Source organism: Poeciliopsis prolifica, unplaced genomic scaffold (genome assembly GCF_027474105.1).
Source record: "Poeciliopsis prolifica strain line A6 unplaced genomic scaffold, Auburn_PproV2 SCAFFOLD033, whole genome shotgun sequence".
NCBI lineage: Eukaryota > Metazoa > Chordata > Actinopteri > Cyprinodontiformes > Poeciliidae > Poeciliopsis > Poeciliopsis prolifica.
Genome location: NW_026562408.1, coordinates 5,253,843 through 5,276,416, shown reverse-complemented (window position 1 = coordinate 5,276,416; position 22,574 = coordinate 5,253,843). Strand labels below are relative to the sequence as shown.

At 36.8% G+C, this 22,574-nt stretch overlaps 2 protein-coding genes and 1 non-coding gene across 3 annotated transcripts; 1 reads left to right on the top strand and 2 right to left on the bottom strand.

Moving 5' to 3' along the window:
- Positions 1–3: 3 nt before the first annotated feature.
- alox5ap (arachidonate 5-lipoxygenase-activating protein) lies at positions 4–4,090 on the bottom strand. Its single transcript, XM_055051434.1, has 5 exons — positions 3,907–4,090; positions 3,744–3,825; positions 2,209–2,279; positions 1,302–1,383; positions 4–1,227 (listed from the first exon to the last, which is right to left on the bottom strand). Exons 1-5 carry the CDS (start codon positions 3,977–3,979, stop codon positions 1,065–1,067), a joined length of 471 nt encoding a protein of 156 aa, XP_054907409.1. The 5' UTR covers positions 3,980–4,090; the 3' UTR covers positions 4–1,064.
- Positions 4,091–5,331: 1,241 nt separating this feature from the next.
- trnae-uuc (transfer RNA glutamic acid (anticodon UUC)) lies at positions 5,332–5,403 on the top strand. Its single transcript has one exon. It is a non-coding gene; the product is annotated as a tRNA-Glu (tRNA).
- A 159-nt stretch (positions 5,404–5,562) lies between these two features.
- uspl1 (ubiquitin specific peptidase like 1) lies at positions 5,563–17,223 on the bottom strand. Its single transcript, XM_055051522.1, has 9 exons — positions 17,062–17,223; positions 14,660–14,816; positions 14,167–14,289; positions 12,076–12,928; positions 10,822–10,932; positions 9,744–9,873; positions 9,257–9,382; positions 8,601–8,761; positions 5,563–7,611 (listed from the first exon to the last, which is right to left on the bottom strand). Exons 1-9 carry the CDS (start codon positions 17,109–17,111, stop codon positions 5,996–5,998), a joined length of 3,327 nt encoding a protein of 1,108 aa, XP_054907497.1. The 5' UTR covers positions 17,112–17,223; the 3' UTR covers positions 5,563–5,995.
- Between the last annotated feature and the right edge of the window lie 5,351 nt (positions 17,224–22,574).

Below are 22,574 nucleotides of genomic sequence, written 5' to 3'. Positions count from 1 at the left end.
ACATGTGATTAAAGCCTTTTAATTATTTTACCTTGAATGTGGGATATGATAAAAGCATTGAACTTATGTAATGACGCTATTTACATGAACAGATAATAGTAATAATCCAAGTAGTACTACACGACAAAATCAACACAACAACTTGGTCTACAATTTAAAGTGGAACATTCTGGGAGGATTAGAAAAACTACTTGGAGAAATAAAGCAAGAACTAAAATAAAAATATTTGACAATTTATCCCTTGAAAGAAACTAGTACCTTACGTTGGTTAGGAAGAATTTAATCTTCATCTGTTTGATTTCCATTTCTGCCTGTTCAGCTTAATTTTAGTCTAGCCCATTCAATTATCTGTTTGCTTTGTTTTCTGAGACCATTAGCTAAAATCCACCCTAATTTGATTTATGTATGTTCCCACCATCAAACTTTATAATTCTGTTTTAGTGATGTGGAGTTACATTTCTCCACCAAATTGCTCTCTGTTCTCATGAACCAACAGGACCAGCTCGTGCCGCGTTTGGTGGTCGTTGACTCTTGGACAACTTTCCAGATTATTTTAACTATTCTGCTGAAAATCTTGTGACGAGTACTTAGTTGTGGCTGGTTTATGGTAAAATTCTTTCCACCCCGAGGTCGTTCCAGTAATCTCTGTTTACTGGAACATTCAGCAGTTTAGAAACACATCTGTAATTAATTCCTTCAGTAGGTTCTGGAACAATGAGGTTGCATTTCTTGATTCCCACTTCTTGCATGCTGGAAGTAATCTCCTTTATAGGTTTTAATAGGAATTTGTTGCTGATAGGGAGTACTGTTGCTTTTTAAGTGCTGATATATTTCCGTGGCGTTCTTAGCTATCTATGCCTTCTTTAAAGCTAGTTTTTGTTGTGCTCAGTTGCTATTTCCTTTGCCATTATGCTTTATTACAACTAGCTGAAATTATAGACTTATTTTTTTGTATTATGCGTGTGTGTGAATTATTTGTGTTACATGTCAATAGCCCCATTAGCGATAAGAAAAATTCAATGGCATGTTCAGTACTTATGTTCCTCCCTATATGTGACACTGAGCTACGGGAGGAGCAGGAGAGCAGATGCAGCGTTTGTGATAGTTTCTACGTATTCCTTGTAGTCGCTGCCATAATAGCTCCACAGCAGGTAGTTGAAGACGCCTACAATGCACATCAGGGACAGGAAGGAGATGATGCGTTTTCCAAACAGGTATCCAGGAGTGCTGTGCAATAAAATAACTAGTCAAAAATGATTTCTATATACATAGTAGATATCTCACTGGATAAACTGGCTTACCTTTGAGAGCTCTGTCCCAGATATCCAATGAAGTACTTCTGTCTGACAAAAAGGTAGATGATCCCAGCGAAGGCTGCAGGGGCTTGAGGAAGCGATAGGGCAAAGAAGTTGGATTTGATAACTCGTACAAACATTTTTTTACACTTGCATGACCTACTATAGCATAGATGTAATGACAAGTGTACACTTTGAGAGCCAAGTAAATCTATTAAGTCTGAAACATTCTTGAATTTTTTTAATGCATATTTTAGAAGCTCTTAAGTATAACAATAAGATATATATATAATATATAATAAGAAATAATAATAAGAAATATTTGTATGGGGCAACAGATGGGGGCCACAAATATTACAAAGTTTAAGCCTCTTACATAATCCCTCATTACAGCATGCTGCTGTAATGAAAATTAAAATTCTAGAATCATTTGAGTAGAGTCCAGCATTTCATAAACCTTTGTATATTAATCAATACATAAACCCTTCAAGCTTGTCCTTTCCCCACTTATAATCATGCTTTAAAAAAAAACAAATTTAAAAAGTGGCTATTGTCTCGAACAGCTACACCTTGTTTGTGCCACTGAGACTATTGCCAATCATTTGATCTGCTAATCTGGTTGCATTAAGTATGCATCCAGATATCGAGATTTTTTTAAATTCGTTATGCCAAAAAAGATTGTCAAATGATATGTTTGACTATAGTCCATGTTGTTTTACAGTTAAGTGTAAGTGTCGCATCCTAAAAAAATGGGTACACTCTGTTTCACTGCAGCTGGAAATGTTGAATTACATGATTCCAGTAAACATAAGAAGTATTCCTTGTTAAAATAACTCCTCTCAAATGAGTCAGACCCCCATGGCTGTAAAAATGAAGGACAAAAGCATGCCTGTTGACTAAGTTTAATCATTACCTTGACTGAGACAAACTCCTGCACACCACATCACTGCCAGAAAAGTGGGGTAGGCGTCCATGCAGTTCCGGCTACGATTAAGCAAATTGTATTTGTTAAGTAGAAATACAATTGTAAGAAAAATAAAATGATAGAAATACAAAAATCTCTCTACCTATACTGCCCAAGACAAGACAAACAATAAATATGTTAAGACTGGACAAGTTGCAACCATCAAAGAACACATAATCGGTAACAGCTGTAATTAACTAAAGGGAAATAATTTGCAATGATGGGCTGAAGAAATTGCTAAAGGGTTGCAGAAAGTTGCAGCAATAAAAATGAGTTAATGGCTGTGGGGTTAAGCTTTTTAAATGCTCAGTTGTAGTAACTCGGAAACATAGTTGTCATAGAGTCTAAAGCTGCACACAAGAAAAACTGAATTAGATTTAGTTTAGAATTCGTTGAATTAGATTTTGAACCCCCACTCCCCTCAAGTTTTCTGCTGTTCTAATAGTTGATGTGGTCAATCCTAAAGTGAAAGATTGTTCAGATGTTCAGATTGAGTCATGAATTTAAACTTGAATGAATCATGAGAACAAAGCAATGAAACAAAACATTGATCTGTGAATCAAAGGTTTGTATAACATGCCCCACCTATCAAACAGCTAGACACGCTTTCTCAATCAGTTCAGTGCAGAGTTGACTGAACTTTTGAGCGATCATATGATTCATACAACAACATGACATTGCAGTGGCAAAGTAAGAGAAAACAACGACAGGTTTGTTTAATCAAAGGACAATTTTAACCAAATGGGTCTTTAGTCTTGATCAAAACTGTTCAAATCCTAATCTTACATAATACCTGTGAGTGATTGTAAACTCCTGAGCTGCTTTGTATGAATGTTTCCTGAAAAACGACTCTTTAAAATGTAGAAAGCAGTTCAGAAGATCAGAATTTTTTTTATTCTGCCTAGCAAACAAAAGAGAGGATATGGCTTGAACATTTTCTGTTAAAACAGGAAGAGAGTTGCTGCCTGTGGACGAATGGAGTAACCAGAGAAAAGTCTGTGATGTAACTCACTCCCAAACAGTAGATTCAAACACTAAGCAACAGAAAAAAGAAAAAATAATAATCTCCTAAACAGGATTTTCATCTAGTTCAAGTTTTGTTAATGTTATAAACTTCTTTTTAATTAAGCTCTTATCATAAATTAGATATTTGAGAATGCAAATTAAGTTTTTTGAACCAAAGCCAAAACAAGTTTTAAACTAAGCATATTGCATGAGTACTTTTTAAACAAAAATATTATTTATTTTCATAAAAAGCAAAGTAATAAAGGTTGTTTGTAAATTACTGGCTATTTACAAGCTATTTACTGGCATTTTTTTTTTTTTTTTTTACATCATTTAGTTTAGGAAACTAGGAACAGTCTTCCAGTGTTGGGTAATATTTGGAGTAATTTGAATTAAATTTAAAACTGACCAAGGGACATTTTACTGTACTTCTGGTTTCAGTCTTCAGAGAAATTAAGAGATAAGAAAAGGGCACTCACTTTGCACAAGACACTCGCTCAAAAGCAGACGTGCTCGTGTTACGATTCTTGCATTCTCTTTCAACCTTTTGAGCAAAAAACACTGAAAACACAAACAGAAAACTGTTACGCAGTTTGGAAAATTGTTTTTAAAATTTCTTAAAAACCATTGTCTTTATCTCACCATTCTGAAGAACACTGATGAGTGTGACGATGACCAGCAGGTAGATATTTTCCACCACTTTGCTGGACTCCATGACAAAATCGTAAGAGCTGGATGGTCTCTGAAGCTGGGGAGAACAACGCTGCTCTTTCACATTCAGGAACGTTTATTTGAATTCAGACACACAGATGCTTCTCTTATTGCTACTATTGCACCTCCAACAAACACACAAAGATTCTTCCTTCCTCTTTATGTAAATGATGTTCTGGCTCAACACAAAGGTCTGTGTGTCTGCTTGTATGTTTGTGTTCCTGTGTCAGAAGTTCATGCTTATTATTCATCCTTTGCAAATTTTGTTCCCATCATGGGAGATAATGTTTATTTTTGGTGAAATTTCTGGAGAATAGTGATTATATTTACTTGGCAGGAGTCATGTTGGGTCCGTTGGTTTTATGTCTATTTCGTTCCTTTACTATATGTAGAGGAACTACAGGTAGTTTCTCTACATCTGGTCAACCAAGACAGAAAAGGAAATTATTTTGGAAATTAAATTCAATTCAAAAATACTTTGTGAAATAGAAGTAAAAGATGCAAATAAATTCCCTTGCTTGAGATGCCTCCTACATGGCTGGCTTAGGAAAATAAGGATTTCATCAACTTTTCCTCCACTCTGCATGTCTAATAGTTTCTTAAACTTGAGTTGTATGGTGCTTGTTTGTCTTATTAAAATCATCCTTTCCCAGCTCGTCAGGTTAGGTGGACTGCCATGTCCCAGGAAGTTATGCCATGGTCTTTCTAATTTGAGATGACGGTTTGATGAGTGCACTGTGAAATGTTGGAAGTTATTTTGTAACCTAACCACGATTTAAAAGCTTTACCTGTGTGGTGTGTTCCGTTTCTTCACAAATATTCTCTAACAACCCTGTGAGGCTTTAAAAGTTAATTAGTTGACTTTTCAAGGCAGCGTGGTTGCAGAGCCAGAATAATTTGAACATTTGTGAATGTCATATTGACTACATATCGAAATGTAATTCATACAAAAGTAATGAAGAAGTGAGCTGCGTCAGTAAGATGATTTAGCTTTAATTTTAGTCAAACAGCGCCTGCGTGTGGAAAAACGGCTTCCTTTGTTCTTCCTGTTTTTAAACAGCCTTGTCATTGTCTACTGTGTAATGAACGCATCTCATCATTTTTCAACATAAATTTAAGTTTCATACACAATTGCAAATTCTTCTTGAATGAATACCTATTATATTATAAATCCCACCACATGAAGGGAAGTGTCTGGATAAGACTGACAAAGAAGCCCGGACCGAAATGAAATCTAAAAGGCGAAAACCGACGACCTACTCCTGACCTGTCGCATTGAAAATACTACTCTTGGTGCAGTGGAAAAATGGACCCCAGAATATATGAAGATTTTCCTTGTGATGGTGTTCAACCAGGTCCCATATGGTCTAGCGGTTAGGATTCCTGGTTTTCACCCAGGCGGCCCGGGTTCGACTCCCGGTATGGGAACTTGACATTTTTACTGTCCGCTTTTTATTCTGCAGATTTCATATCAACTTGAATCAAAAGTGGCACAAAAGTGGTCTCTTACCGTCAGAGACTTCTGAATGTTTAACTCGTTCATGAACACTGTATGTATACTGGATTATAAAGTAAATGCAACTCAAATCAAAAGCAGTATAAATACTTTATTACATTAACAGTTGGCCAAAGGTTAGTCATTTTCAAATGAACAAGTTGGAATTTTTTTAATGGCATTAAAAACCTCTCAGCTTCAAGTCACTTGTAAAAAAAAATAAAAAATGTTTCAACCTTTAACCAGACTTCTGTGATCTTTTTGCATACAATACACAAGAACAACAAAGCACAATGTTCGAAAAAGGTAAAGGAAAAAAATACAAATTACAGAAAAAAAAAATTGTGATCGAGTTTATTTGCTGTAAAATTGTAGTCATAGACAAACATAAGGACTCCTACGTAAATGAACAGGCGAGTCAGCGTACAAAACCATCTTATGTTTTCACAGTTAACTGTGCTTGTAGCATTCAGTGTAATGAAAAGTAAAAAGCTAAAGTGCACCAACGTCTTCAATCTCTGTCGGTCAGCTTAAGAAATGTGAGAAAAACTCAAACTCCTCCAGGAAGTTGTGATCTTCATGCTGAGTTGTTTGATAGTTGGTGGGAGTCACAGCTCCGACACCGCTGACCACACAGTCCAGCTGGTTCGCCCCGTTCTGCTCGCCAACCAACATCTCCAGGAAACCAGTGCTGTCCGGGGAAAAGCTGCTGGCTGTCGTGGCCGGGGACAACAGGTCAGAGCCGTCACAGATGCTGGAGCTCACGGTGCTTGGAGAGTTGAGGTTGGTGCTGTCCGGTCTGAGGTGGGCCCCTCCTCTAGTTTCCAGCAGCTGGTTCAGCTTTGCCAGCTTCTTTTTCTTAGCTTTAAGCTTCTTCAAGAGTTTGTATCTCAGGGTTTCAGTGTCACTCAGACCTGAAGAAACCTTTGAGCTTCCCGGTGTTTTAAATGAAGATATTTCAGTGAGCTGAGGAGACGGACTAGACGTCCATGTGACAGGTGCTGTCACATGGTTAGACGGGATAGCTGGAGGTAACGAGGATGGAAGAGGAATGACAGGGTTGGGATTTTTTGCACCAAAACCACCGTACATCTCTGCAGCTTTTGGTGGGAGACCCGTACGTTCTTCTGTACTGAGCGGATGTCTGGGGACTCTGGCAGGAACCGGGGGCTTCTTCACCGGGTTGGGAGTGGAGTGAACAGGATGAGGTGGCTTCACTTCAGATATTACGCCATTTTGTGTGGGAGGAGGATGTGAAATGTTTTTATAAGATTGATTAGCAGGGTGTCTGCTTAGAATGTAAGACCAGCGATCTTTCTGAGTCAAGAGCAGAGGGGAGTTGTTAATAGAAGACACCGAGGATGTCTGCTCTGGAACAGCAGCTGTGTCACTTTGAGGAGGGCAAACGGATTCGGGTGGCTCCAAAGGTTCGGGTGTCTCAGAGGATTCAGGCGGAGGATCTTTGGAGAAAGCTGCTTTTTTACCTTTCTGCCTCCCGACAGTTTTCCTAAGTTTCGGTGGTCTACCTCGTCGTTTTTTTGCATTGGGTACAAACGTGGGATCACTCACCAAGTTGTCCAACGACTCTGACTCACTGGGACCAGACTGGGCATCATTGTTGCCCCCTGCCGCAGGGACGGAGCTGTCCGGTAAAGAAGAAATTACATTTTCAGTTGTCACAGGACTACTCTGGTCTTCTGCTTGTTGGGTTTCCTTTACAGGTTGCACCTCAGATTTAAGCAAATCAGGCTGGAACTCCACCAGGGTGAGTGTGATTAAATCATCGTGTGTAAGGCCCTCAAAGGTGTCAAGCAGGGTGGAGGCACCTATCGATGTGTTGACATCAGCTGTGGCGCCGCAGTCTCCTGACAGAGCGCAGACGATATCGGTGTCGTTGTGAGAGGTAAGAAAAGACTGATCCAGAGTCTGGGTTGGTAGTTCTTCTGAGCTCAAGTCTTTCAAACTGGGAACCGCTTCAATATCAACTGAAGGCGGTTCTAGCAACACGTTGGACAGAGAGCAGGATGACAGCGTCTCCTCTTCCTCCTCCCAGAAGACAACATGGATCTCCTGAGCAGGGATCTGCAGTTGCTGGTGGGTCTCACAAGCATGTTTTAAATCATCATACTCCAGCCATGATCCTGAAGGAACAAACATGACAATTAGACATGGGTCAGGTTAAATTAACGCAGTGCTTCTCAATTTCAGCTCTCCATGTTTTAGATGTGTCTTTATTCCAGAACAGCTGATGATCCAAATGATTACAAGTACTGCAGAAGGCTGCTAATCAACCAGATTCAATCCAGGTGTGTGGCAGAAGAGAAACACCTAAAACATGTAGGGCAGAGGGGCCTGAGGACCAGAACTGAAAAAGACTGAATTAACAAAAGCCATGTGGTTGATAATGTATTAAACTGATACAGACTTACGCAAAAAGTGCAAAGAAAGAGCCACAAAACTGAACCAAAGTTTCAATTAAACTTTTGTTATTGTGCACACTATTATACCAGTTCCTTGTTCTGCTCTTTACGGAGTATCTGGGAGCGTAATAAGCCAGTAGCATTTAAATTAGTTGGGTGGGTGGTCGACCTGCAGTCAGCCACTCGAAGCTCGCCAACCTTCGCTGTAAATTAGTGTTTGTGTAATAAGAGAAATCAGGGTTTTTTTTTTTCTTTCTTTTTTTTGCAACACCAAGTAATTACAAACAGTTGAATTTGGAGGATATTTTTAGGTCGGGAAATGTGTAGGTTTCTTTCAACCAGCTGACAGGAAGCACACAGCAAGAACAGCCTCTCTCTGGAGATGTTGCATTTAAAATACTACATCAACAACAGAAATCTAGAGTGTAAAAGAACTGAATTTAAAAACAAAAAACAAAATTAGTGGATACAAGGACCAAAGGCCAGATGGGGGAATGAATGAATGAATCAACAGATAGACAGATCAATGACTGATAAAATAGATGAATGATGGAATTAAAGGGCAAATGGATAAACAACATGAGAGACTCACTAGGTGGACAACTAGATGCATGTAGAAATACAAAGACAATATAAGAATCACAAATGTGAGTTGGAATCCAACTCGCAACCTTCAGATTTCTAGACAACCACTAATCTTTAACACCAACCATCCTCATTGTGAATCCAGGTGATGAAGTGCTTGAGTTGTTGGCTGTACTGGATAACGGCAGTCACTGAGTAGCGTTTCCACTTGAAGCTGAAGGCGTAGTTCCTGACGTTGTTGTGAGGAAGCCCCTCCACGAAGTGCAGTGCAAACACTGGAGGTACACTGCAAAAAGACACAAGGACAAAAAAGTCTGAGACTGAATCAAGTTACTAAAAACCTGACAGGTGTCCAGAAATTTTCTTTTTAGAAATGTGTATAAAATATCATGAATTTGTATTCAGTACAGAAAACTCCATTACCACAGTTAGATAATGGCAGCATCATGATGTGGGGATGGTGATGATGTTATCTATGACCTTTATGTTGAATTGTATCAGCTGCTTCAGCAGCTATTGACTCTTAGACACGTTTGATAAGATGTTTAGCGATTACTTTAACAATCAGTTTATCTATTCTGACAGTCAGATAAAATAAAATGGTACATTCTATGCAATTTTCATTTGACTACTTAAGCAGTTTTGTACCATTTTAGAAATACATTAAAAAATGCAAATAAATAAGCACATGGTGTTAAATAGGAAGATAAACATTTTTCACTGAAGCTGTTTTTATCTCAAATGCAAAATGCATATATTTTATATATATATGGAACTTTACCTCTCCAGTAACATCGTCCTTCTCTCGTTCTTCTTGCAGCATGCAATACAAGGAGCTGAATGAGCTGCATTGAGAGGAGTCCAATCAGGCACAATATTTGTGAAAGTTGGGAGAGTTTTTTCAACCCTGAAGAGGAAAACCAAACAAAAGACAAAACAAATGGAATAATCCTGTCATTTACAGAGACAAAAATCAGTAGAGAATTTGTTAAACTGAAAGACTTTGAAGCAGAAAGATTTATAATATTTATCAGCCACAATCCAACTTAGTACCAGCATTCGTTATAACACGTAATGTACCATGAGAACTGTGAGGGAAATCATTCTCAAAATTACGCTAAACATTAATACTTTAGAAGAATAAATTAATATTCTAATTTAATATGGTTTTAGATGAAAATTTTAAAAGAGCTAAGAGTTTCAAGCTTAAGGATGTTTCCTTCTTAGGCTTCTGTTTGAGTTATTGCACATAAAAAACCATCACCCACCTTTCTTTTGTGATAACTTTGCATGCGCTGCACTGAAACTCCCAGTGAAAAGTTGCTTGGAAGAGACGCTCCACCCAGGAGTCCAACTTGAGCAGAAGAGGCATGGCAAAAACAGGAGTTTCCCTCTGACCTGAAACACACAAACACACGCATAGCTCAGAGAAAGATTACATGTCTAAGCTCTAATTTAAACTGTAGCAACACAAAATTTCTGAATATGTTTAAACAACCAAATGTCAACAGCCTCAATGTCTTAAAGCCAAATACAAAGAGTGAACCTCTCCTGTCTGTATCAGCATGTTTTTATTTTCCTTTACCTTTATTCAAGAAAAAAATGCTTCCACCCTCAAACAGGGCAAGATGTGTCATGTTTCATAATAGCTGCTTTAAAAGCTCAAATTCAGCCTTTTACATTGGTACAATGTGATGAGTGATTTTAACTGTCAAAGACGATTGACTGAAGTAGAAAAAAAGGATCTGGCTTAAGCTGTTACAACATTTTAAAATGTGGATCATAATAGCTGTTCAAGTCTGGCTCATTCTTGAGAAAAATGTCCAGATTCTTAAAGGTGTCACGTTTGCAAGTATAGACATGATGGGGATTTCCAATCATACCACTCAGGGAGAAGACGAGTTCTGCAACCCAGAGGTGAACAAGTTTTGGTCTTAAATGTGCAGATTGACCCCAGAATGACCCCAGACAGACTGACTTGGGCTGAAAGGCCTTTGAAGGAATAAAAAACTTTACTTCAAAGGAAAATGCACACAGGGACAAAGACCTTCATTTCTGGAGACATGCTCTGTGGTCTGATTAAACTAAAAATCAAACTGTTTGGCCATAATAACCACCGTCCCTCTTCTATGTCTGGAAACACTATCTCACTTGTAAAGCAAATAGATGGCTGCATCATGCTGTGGGACTCTTCCACTGTATGCGTAACTGGTGCACTTCATAAATTTGTGAAGAAAGAAGATTATGTGGAAATACTGAAGGAACATCTGAAGACATCAGGCAGAAAATTAAAGCTCGGCCAAAACAGTAACATAATACAAATGGAGAAATCTAACATGATCTTACCCAGCTTGCAGTGCAGTTTGGGTTGCAGTAGCTTGAAAACAGACATTCTGAGATTCTGCAGGTCAACATGAGCTTTTTGCAGCACGTGATTCGGCACCCAGGGAACACCATCTAGCCAGAAACAAAAATCAGTCAAAACAAACACAATCAGATCCTGCATTATGGTTTTATAACACACTCTGATCAACTGGAACATCTCCCAAAGAAGAAAAATGCAATCTAAGCAATAAAATGAACAGTCACTTTTGCATTTCAGTTCTGCAAATGAAAACAGTAACATTTAAAACGGTCTTTAAATTACGCAACAAGCAACATACTATTAGTTGATAACAAATGTATTTTTACATATTTGTTAAAACTTTCACTACATTCGGACAGTATAACATGAGATAAACCAGAAGGGAAAACAAATCAAGCTCCTTTGCTGGTTCCCATGGTTATTGTTAATAAAATTAAGTAAATGATGAAAACTGAAACTGAGGAAATGCTTTCATTAACTGAAAAAAAAGTGACAATTAATAGGGGAAAACTATGACTAATTGGTACTACACCATGTGTTTTTAAAACTGAAAAATAGTGAATTAATAAATGTAATATTTCATTTTTGTATTTATGAATCTATTTATTAATCCCCCCTCAACACAAGCAGTTAACATCAGATGTTGGCAAATTACAGCACTTATGCTAATCCACAAAATGGTGACACCAAACGTTGGGGCAAAACAACAGAGTCATTTAGTTGTTTAACAATAATAAAATACATTTTTTGAAATGCTATGTTCTGTAGAGTATTAATTACCCAATCGAAGCATACATAACCACAATACTATGACCTTTGTGAATTCTGTGTGTACAAATTAACTGAAGCATAAAAAGTTAAACTACTACCATAACGAAGAAAGACGAACCTACAATCTTTAACAAATAACAACTAGCAAACACACTAAAAGCTAATTAAATCTACCTAAAGTCACAACAAAATAAAACTTAACTATGATGAAAAACACAACTGTTATAACCCTGATGACAGCGCCTCCTTCTGGCTCTGATTGGTTGTTCCTGAAACAACCAGAAACAACCTGCTATGTTTTTTCTGCATATGGCAGTAGGACCACAAAGAGGCAAAGGACAGATTTTTTCACAGACTTTGTGTCAGGACATGATGAGAGTTTTGACATCTATGTTGAAAACATATTAAAAACATAACATGTAATTCTCACACTTCCATGCTGTAAATGCATTAAATAAAATTACCTTTGTCAGTTTGCTGATGTTCCTGGACTGCAGCACAGATGTCTTCATGTTTTCTCAGCAGCTGCCACACAGACGAGCACTGAGGCTGATGTTCAGGTCGAAGTTTTCTCAAGCTCTTACAGTTTACCAACACAGCCAGCAGAGAGTCCAGCCAGCACAGGTTGTTGCTGTTTCTCCACAGAAACTGTTTTGGAACAGAGACTAATTTGTCCAACGAATCCCGACTCTCTGAATGGAAACTGCTAATATGTCGACACGTGAAGACATCCGCCTTGAGGGATTCCTTTGTTGTCGGTTCATTGCACAGAGGCGAAGAGGTTTTGATATTATGTGGATAAATGACCTGACTGGAATTGGATCTGCTGCATGTGTTCAATGCTGGAACATTGTTCTGCTTTGCTGCATCTGGGTAGACAAGGTGAGGAGAGAAAGAAAGGGGCTCGACTCCATTACTAGCCAACAAAACGTCTGAAGACGATCCAACAGAACTGGAGCATGCAGGGGGAGCAGGATCATCCCTGTCATGAATGTCTTCATCGTCCCACTCTGCTGTCTTGACATCTGGACTTTGCTTGTGATATCCATTCACCATTTCACTTCCAGTGTTTGGGTTTCCACTGTGGCCATTTCTCACAGAGTTTAGAGAGAAATGCTCTAGAGAGCTGACAGGCACGTAAGAAACATTCTGTGGTCGAAAATTGCCATGTTCGCTTAGCCGCTGCCGTTTGAGCGGAGATTCAATCACGTCTTCCACAGCCAAGGTGTTTTTCCTTTTGTTCCCAACCGTAGGCTCCACAGGACGCAGGCTCGCCAAAACATCCTCCAGGGGCCGAGGAACCAGTGGAAAAAGACACTATATGGGAATATATAGACATTTATTAATTACAGTCAGGAAAACAAACACATGTATGACACAGACTGGATGAATTTTATTGTAAAGATTATAAAAATCTGAAAATTAATGTGCTGTTGCAGTAAAATAATCTCACTCTAAGGAAAAAATCCTAATTTGGAAATATTAGTGCTCCCGTCCCATCATACACACCTGACCAGAACTGTGAGACTAGCAAAGAAATGATAAGTATTCATATGTTGTTCTGGTTATAATATGAGCTTTAAAATGAAAAAAGAAGAAACAGTTTTATATAACAGGAGCAATAGATAAAACAGATTACGCAAATAATGAAAAGCATTTAGACTCATACCGGCAGTTCATTAGCTTATCAAAAACTTAATTCCACAAGCCAAAAAATTTATAAATATATATCATGCTCCCTTTATGGAAAGTATAAAACACAAGTTGACAAGTGGTAACATGAACAGTAGGGATACCTGAGTAACCAAAGTTGAGTAAAGTCTTCTATCTAAATTGAATAATTTAAATATGTTTATGTTCCTCATACACATTCACATTTTTTTCTACAAACCAAACACAACTCTTCAACTTTAGAGAAAAACATATGTAGGTCCATACAAAGTTTGAAAAAAAAAGTACATTTTGTGGAGCATGAGGTGAATTTGCTCTGTTTACTTGCTGAGGCAGAGACAGCTAAAACACAGCTGAATGCTCACTTTTCCAGATAAATGCAGCATATTTGGAATTTCATGCAAGATCAACTTGACTTTGGTTTAATTTTCAATTTTCATGTCCTCTTTTACTCTTAGCTACAACCCTTAGCAGTGAGCTTTGGAGTTATTTTTGGCTCAATTATCATCCTTGCTCATTGAGTGTGGTGACGAGATAAATATGGATCCTTATCCAATCTTGTGACTGGTGGCAAAAATAAAATAGTGTCAACATATTTGAACTTCTGGGAAATATAGTCAGGTTTTACTAACTGAAGTTCCTAGAAACTCAATATAAAGTTAATAAATTATCAAGTGAAATATTATGTGAGAGGATTGGTTAAAGATATAACTTTGTTAAAACTATTTCCTAACATTTAATTGTGTTTTACACAAAAGTCTTGATTTTTCAATGTCAGATTACATTACTGCAGTAACAGATTATTTTGATTTTAAGGCTTCTTACTCATGTTTACCAGAATGCCAACAAACATGTGTTTGTGTGTAAACAGTATTGTGATTTACCTGTGGGTTTGTGCAGAGGGTTATGGATTCCTTGAGATTGATCCGGTAGGAGCGTAGGGCAAAGGTCAACCCTTTGCAGTTACACCAAGGACAGTCCTCCAGTGAAGCAGCTCTTTCCTGAACCTACAAAACAAAAATCAAACAGTCACAATCTCACAGGTAAGCAAAGATGTCAGGGTAAGTAGATTGAAAGGTGGAAAATTGTTTTATTTTTTGGTTTACACTTTGAAAGTTTTAATAGATAGCAATAGTTCATGTATGTAAGAACAGAAAAGTAAACAAAGAAAAGAGAAAGTGAGACATTTGCCACATATTTCAAACAAACAAAACTTTCGCCTTTTACCATCAGATTTCCAGTTATGCTTAATTTCATTTTTCATTCTTTGTTTCTTCAATTAATTTGGATTGGGACTGTCCAGTCACAGTGTCTCTCTCAAATACAATTCAGCTTTGCGCAAGTGACAACAATGAGAGGAAACTGAGTTCCACTGACTTTTCCCAAATACCCCGCCTGTGGTGAGGCCAAAGCCTCCAAACCAATGCCTTCACCAGTCATTGGTAAACTGCTGTCACTCCTTGGTTCGACGGCTGCCCGGTGCTGCTCAGAACATATCACCATGTCACAACGGCCCTGCTCATGGTCAGAGGAGCTGAGGGGGAGGATACAAATAAGCACAGAGCACAGGTTAAAAACTTATGAAAATGCATGGGACAGAAGTTAGTTTAGAAAGATGAAAGGTACAAGAAGCTTTTTTTATTTCTTGAATAATTGGTCCTGTCTTTCTGACCTCATCTCGTACATAAAGGAACTGAAGAAGCAATTGATGCGTCTTGGTTTGTTTATCCATTATTGCAGAGATTTTTTTTTGCAGCTGCAGCATGGTGTTTGTGTTTAGCTGCATCTCTCTCCTACATGAAGCCACTGAAGAAGCTACACTTGATTAACTTTTTCATTTCGTACTCCAGAGTCAGTGCCTCTACATTTTGTGTGTGTGCATCTAATCTGTCTCCTCCAAACGCCTTAGTCTGGGCTATAGCTGCTTGTTTAGCAAAAGGAATTGCTGCAAAGTTAACAACACAATGCAGTCAACAAGCCACATGTTTATTCAGGAAAAGTGGTTGCTGCAAAATCTGTGACTTAATGCAGATGGCTGGCTTTCCTTGAATAAAATGAATGAATATGATGGTGTTTCTGTAAAACAAAACTAAAGATGAGATTTGTTGTGAATCGGTGCTTTAATATAATCAACCCAAAGCATATAAGGAATACGCCCCTAAAGATAAGAAAGGGGCATCAATGTATTACTTTGATCTCTAGCTACACAGTAAAAACTCAGATAGCTATGGCATCTGATTGAAACAGTTTTAAACTTGAGTAAAAGTATGAGGAAAAGAACAACAAAAAACATGTTTGATAAACATTTAAAATTATTGATATACCTTCATACTGGTGTTGGCCTGATGTTTTGTGCCAAGACATGTTTCAAAAATGTTGAACCTCTACACATTAGTTATCTGCATGATGTAATCAAATTAACAAGTACATGCCTATCTCCATTGAAAAAACTCCAAATTGGTAAGACTATTTTTCTATAATTAACTAACATTGGTTCTTGAATGTTCTATCCATTCTCAAATAACTGTGCCATTATTTGTAGATGGTTTGGCTACAAATATTTTAGAGAGTTGGTGCTGCAAGTTATCCATCATTTACTAATGAGTGTGTGCATTGTTTAGGGCCTATAATGAGTTTGTTACACACCTTACATGCTGTAGCACTAATAGTTTTGTTTAGTGCAATGACAATAAAGTGTAATACAAACAACAGGTATCATTTATTCACCAACCATTCAATTTTCTAGGCCTGATTAATACTTGCAGAGTCGCAGGAGAGGGATGAGGTTTTAAAAAATCTAAGAGTAAATGAGTGGACATACAACTTGTGAACAATAATGGTTCATTAAAAACACTACAAATCCAGTTTCCTGCTGTCCATGACACTGGACTGTCAGCTTAACATCATTCATTTATTTAAAAAAATAATACAAAATACTATTCTAGGAGGCCACAGTAGTATAACATGTCAATTAACATATAAAGACATCACTATTATTTAGGAACGCTTTGCTTTAATCAACTAAAATCACATCAAACAGACAAATAACGTTAAAATTGAAAGGTACTGAATTACTTTTAAAGTGTTAAATAATATGTCATGCACACCGACATAAATATGTTGGTTATTTTAGATAGCTCGTGTACAAAGTGCACCTGAATGCACCATGAGGATCTTCTGCGACCATTAAACTGTTGTGATTCAGACACAGCATATGTAAGTGGCTTATGCCATGATTCTACAGGAAAAGCAATAACGTCAAGTTATAAACTGTAGAGTACAATAAAAACTAAGCAGGTTCCATTTTCAGAATCATTTAGTGTCTGAGCACATCAACATAACTTTCTTTATACCTGGAACAACTGCTCTATTTGCTCAACTCACTGTTCAGACTACAAGAAAAGCAGTTAATGTAGCAGCTGGAAATAAGAACAAGACGACTTATTTAATTAATAATTTCTTACAACCCACACTATCTGTAGTGTTACTTCTTTGTAGGATAGAGTGGAAAATCCGCGCCATTACTTTGTCACCTGTCCTAAGTCTAAGACTTCAACTATATAACAGCACGAGACAGTGGTACACTACAAGATCTTTTTACACTTGTTTCGACTCTTTATGCTGTAGAGCTTAACTAAACTCTACAGCAGAAAATAATGATTTCTAGAAACAAATCTTGGACCATGCAGTTTTGACGGATAACACGATGCTAACCAACTAGCTTTGTTAGATTAGCCGCATGCACGTTTTTCTCTCCCATTATTCAAAGCTATACATACCCGGACCCGCGTTGAATTGGGTTTAATTCGGTGATGTTTACCAAATACATCCATCTACGCAGCTTTTAACTTTTTCTGCCCGTCGGTGCAGAGACTCCATGTGCATCTCCTGACAAACTCGTAACAGAGACGTTCTGCTTCCGCCGGTGCTGTGCGTCTGCATTTGTCTTCCCCCTTCGCTGAATGACGGCGTCAGCTGGACTCCACCTGGTGGATCGGTGCAACTGCAAGAGCTCAACTTATTGTTCATATCAACTTAACACTGCACAGCGTATTAAACCAGCCCCAACCGGTTGGGCTGAATTAAAAAGCTCCACCACGTTAAATGACGTTTATTGCTACTGTAAAATGATTACTTGACTTCCTGGTTTATAAAAGAATGTTATATGTTTTTACACTTCTTAATGTAAAATAGAAAAGTAAACTAGCATTTTATCCCCCAAAAAATCCTTTGCAAAATAATGATAATTATTTTACAAGTTTGCTAACTTTGAAAGTAAAATAAATTTTGTTCCACAATCAGATCTTGTTAATGTAGATTAGAACCAATGGTCTGAATGGAAGAAACTACTCAAATGCTTTTTAACTTTATTATAGACAGATAAAATCTCTCCATATACACTCTGTTCCTCGCTTTGCAAATGACAGTGACTGTACAGCATAAAGTAATGAATTCTAGAAACAAAAATTCACCTTAACCTTGCAGTGGAACTAGGTGTACTCTCTCTCTCTCTCTCTCTCTCTCTCTCTCTCTCTCTCTCTCTCTCTATCTATCTATCTATCTATCTATCTATCTATCTATCTATCTATCTATCTATCTATCTATCTATCTATATATATATATATATATATATATATATATATATATATATATATATATATATATATATATATATATATATATTATATAATATATATATAATAAAAAATATTTATTATATATATAAACAAATGGAGAAAAATCTATGTTTATAGATGTCATCTGTTTAAGAACGGATAGGTGGGGGTGGGACGGGGTGTACATATGTCGCTCACTATCTGTCTACTTCCATTGTGCCTTAACTCCCCCATCACACATTTACAAGGCACTCACAGACATGCACACACAAACACCTCCCTTAACCCAATCCCGCCTCTTGCACTCGCCCTCCTCCCTTAAGCCCCTCCTGTATCTGCAGCTCTCCTGTCCTCTATTTTCCTCTTGATGACAAAATGAATTTGCATATTTTTCCCAGGGAGTGCTCATTAGAATGCATAAACATGAGGCTATAGCTTTCTGCCGTGGCATCTCCTGATGCAAAGTGAGGCACAGACAGGCAGCATCGCAGGAAGACATGTGGCCTGAGTCTGGGTTGTGATTGGCATTTGGAATCAGTTCATCCTTCTCATTTTTAATTCAAGGATGTGAATAAAGTCTTTGTCAGCCATTTTTCTTTGTTTCTAAATATGTTATTAGAAAGAATAATATCAATTTGAATTAGTTTGTTGCAATGCATACAAATATAAGGGATAAGCACCAATTACAAAAATAACATTTGCCTATATTTAGAAAATCATGACCAACTCCCTTCCTTGTTTAAAGGAGCAGAGAAACCTCTCACATTATATCCAAGAAGGCTAAGCAACTATAAAATATTGCAGTGAGCTCTAATAGTTCATTTGTGAAAAGTTTAACAAATGTTTTCATATGTAAAAAAATTCACATATTTGATTTCGGATCTAAAGAGCAAAGTCTGATATTAGATTTGTGCAAATGAAACTTCAGTGGTGCCTGCCACTTGGTGTACCATCCAGCACCAAATGTTTTGGAGTTTTAACCTAATTCAGAGTCAGGAACCAACCTATGTTATAAATAAAAAATAAAAAAGCCTATTTTTTATTCCGAAAATTCACTATTGATTCTCTGTCTACCATGGCAGGAATTTGAATGAAGAGTTTTGGAATATTTTGCTGTGATTTTAGTCCTTAAATTCTAGAAATGTTCTTCAGGTAATAACAGGCTAATCTTGCAATTGTCCTTTTGTGAATTGTCTGCAATCATCTGAAATTTCAGAACTGCTCATTCTCAGGTTTCTGACCTGATCATTAGTTTAACTGTGAAAACTGAAGCTGTTTGCTGACTCCTGGTCCTTCCTTCTTCAGACCAAAATTAATGACTTCAATTTTGTTTTTATATAACCTAAAAAAAAGAAAAAAGAATTCATCCCTTTGGATGTTTTACCCATTTATTGCTTTTACAAATCAAACATGATCAACACACTTTGGCTCTGAACATCCCTGGGAGTTCAGTTAAATACATCTTCAAGAAATTCTAATGGATATGGCACATTTGTAAATCTGTGCAGATCAGGCTGTTCTGACAAACAGAGAGAATATGCAAGAAGGAGACAAGCGAGAAAGGCCACCAGGACACCTCTGACTATGTTGAAGGAGTTTACAAGCCTCATCAGCTGAGATGGAAGAAACTGCATACAGCAGCTGTTGTCTGGGTTTTTACCAGTCAAAACTTTATAAGAAAGTGGCAATAAAGAAGCCACAATTGAAAAAAAACTCATATTAAGGCTCGACTCGAGATTGGCATCAAACAAGATCCTAAGTTTGGGGGTCACCAAAAACTGCACATAACCACAAACACACCACACTCACCGTGACACACAGTGGTGACAGCAGCAAGCCCTGGAAGGCTTTTAAGGTAGAAGATAAGATGAATTCAGCAAAAAATATAGGAAACCCCAAAGAACAATTGATTTTCAACTACAAGAGCTTCAGAAAACATTTATTTTCCAGCAAGACAGCAATCTTGAGCATCCAGTCAAAGTTACACCAAGAAAAGCAACATTTTGTTGATCTTGATTGTAACATGATAAGAGTTGTTAGTTTTTCGAAGTTTTTAAATAAAGCAAAGCTCAAACTGCATAATTTGTGGATTAGAAAGTGTTGCTTTTGATGTCTGCTTATCTCAACAGCAAATACAGAATCATGACCTTTTTAGTATTTCTTGATTATGCAATTAATTCAGCAAGTGTAACAGCAGTATGTCAATTTCTGATGTGAAGTTGTTTTGAACAAAAAAATGCAACAGTCACATTTAGAATAATAAAAACATGAACCCCTATCAACTATACATAATATATTACAGGATTGAGGCAAAAATATCAAACCATGCAAGAGTTCTGTTGTTATTAAATAATTCCTACACATGAATCACAATAAATTCAAATACATTTAAACTTACAATCTGTTTTACTAGCTCATGCCTTAATTTATTGGATTTCAATAGCTTATTAAAGTGGATTTTATGTAATCACATATGCTGGTTTAGCATACGTGAGGTGTCCTCCAACTGATAGGTCAGTGGTTAAATCTCCTAATCATCCATGAATCATGGCGCAAAAAACTACACCCAACCTATTTTGGATACATTCACTCAAGTGAAAAGAAAGGAAAATAAAGCTATTGCTACATTTTATATACAAATTTTAATGCACAAACATATACTCTGAAGTGCTCAGGGATCATTGACACAGGGATGTGAGAAGTATATGATCTAAACCCCACATTGTTCAAACCCAGATGTAGATTTAAGGGAAAAGCTGAAAAAACTGAGAAGTTTGCTTTCTGATAATAAGTGATGGGGAAAAAAAACATAAAAAAGAAAAAATGACTGTCAATCATTTACTGTCAATCTTGGTTATCAAGCAGAGATCAGCAATTTTCACTAAATTAGCACTTCAATTCATAAGAGCACAAATAACCAAGCAGACATATACTGGTACATGCTCATATCCTGTGCAGTATGATTTATTGAAACTAGACAGAGAGTCACTGTTGTCTTATATTTGCGATTTCTCAAAAGGGGTCTTGGTTTCAACATTTCTGACTCAGATCAGCAGCTTTGTAAGTCCTTGTTGTTAACAAGACCTCTGACACCTTGAAAATATCATCCTTAGATATAATTCCTCCCTAAGTTTCAGAAGCGCGAAAATACAATCACTGCCACATAAATATAACAAAGTGAATACTTTTTTTCAGGATAAAAAGGTAATCTTTAAATTTCCACAAACCAAAGTCACAAAGTCATTTTCCAAAATATAATACAGCAATAAGAAAATGAAACTAATTCAGAAAAAAATAATAATTAGATTTATACACATGTTTCAATATTCAGTGGAAAAATCTTTCTTTGTATAATAATCAAACTCTTTTGAAAATTCATTGTTTCCACTGGCATTTTAACCTGATTCTCTTAGGTTGGAAGTTTTTCTTGCTGCCAACCTAATTTTTCACTCCCTCAATAATCTCAATCAGATTCAAGTTAGTACTCTACTATTCATTCAGAAACAAAAACATATGACTTCTAGTTGTTGGTAAATTTAAAATATCACTTTAAAACTAAATCTGCTAGTTGTATGAATAATTTTGACTTTCAATTAAACATATTTAGGTAATGACATAAACAAAAACAATGGCATCCAAAATAAACATGCTGCTGCATAAAAATGATTTCTTTCAAGTGAGATTTAGTCAGATTCAGTTTTACTGATTTACTTCTTATTGACGCTTCAGTATCTAGACCTGTCTTTATCAAGAATAAGTATTCTGTTATCTGTCGGTGACCTACTGAACAGTGCCTTGCAAAAGATTTTAACTTTAGCACCTTTTGTTGACCTACATCAAAACTTCATTGTATTTATTTAAATTTTTATGTGACAAACCAAACTTAATTAGTTCATAATTGAACAGAAAGTGACATGTGGTATTCAATACTTTTCAAATAAAACTTTGAAAAGCATGGCATGTAAATGTTTTCAGCCCCTTTAGCTATCAAGCAATAGTGGACACAGAAAACTTGTGATGGAATTATTCTGGTCTGATGAGACCAAAAATGAACTTTTCAGACAACATGCAAAGTGCAATATGTAGCTAAAACATAACACTGCGCCGCACCCAAAACACACCAGAGTGAAACATGGTGGGTGAAACATCATGCTGTGGGGTTGCCTGAGTCAAAATATAAGAGGATGGATGGAGTTAAATACAAAACAATCCTGGAAGTGAAAAAAAGGCCAAATATTTCCTTTCCACTAGGACAACAATATACATCCAGAGTCAATAGAATAGTTTAGATTAAAGTATGTGTTTTAAAGACCAGTCAAAGTCCAAATCTAAACCCAAATAAGGACCTGTGGCAAGACTTGGAAACTGATTTTCACAGCTTTGTTCCACTCAATGTGACTACAGTTTGCTAAAAAGAATTGGAAAGCACATAAAAGTGTCCATACTCTAAAGGCCTTGAAACTACAGCAAAAGGGGGTGAATACAAATGCATGCCACAGATTTTCAGATTTTTAAAAATAGTTTTATTCCCCTTTCGAAATTGTGACACCTATTTTATTAATCTGACACATAAACTAAATTATGTCATAAAATGTATTGAGGCTTGTAGTTGTAACATGATAAAATGTAAAAAACATTCAAGGGGTATGAATACTTTTTCAAGGCATGATCAAAAT

What these genes read in the sequence shown, in the direction of transcription:
- alox5ap (XM_055051434.1), bottom strand. Translation starts at nt 3,979, where the DNA reads ATGGAGTCCAGCAAAGTGGTGGAAAATATCTACCTGCTGGTCATCGTC. An exon ending in GAGCGAGTGTCTTGTGCAAA is followed by an intron (nt 2,280 to 3,743) that starts GTGAGTGCCCTT and finishes GCTTAATCGTAG; the next exon opens with CCGGAACTGCATGGACGCCT. An exon ending in AGGAGTTTGTCTCAGTCAAG is followed by an intron (nt 1,384 to 2,208) that starts GTAATGATTAAA and finishes CGCTTCCTCAAG; the next exon opens with CCCCTGCAGCCTTCGCTGGG.
- uspl1 (XM_055051522.1), bottom strand. Translation starts at nt 17,111, where the DNA reads ATGTATTTGGTAAACATCACCGAATTAAACCCAATTCAACGCGGGTCC. An exon ending in AGGCGGGGTATTTGGGAAAA is followed by an intron (nt 14,290 to 14,659) that starts GTCAGTGGAACT and finishes TTTGTTTTGTAG; the next exon opens with GTTCAGGAAAGAGCTGCTTC. An exon ending in CTGGATTCACAATGAGGATG is followed by an intron (nt 7,612 to 8,600) that starts GTTGGTGTTAAA and finishes TTGTTCCTTCAG; the next exon opens with GATCATGGCTGGAGTATGAT.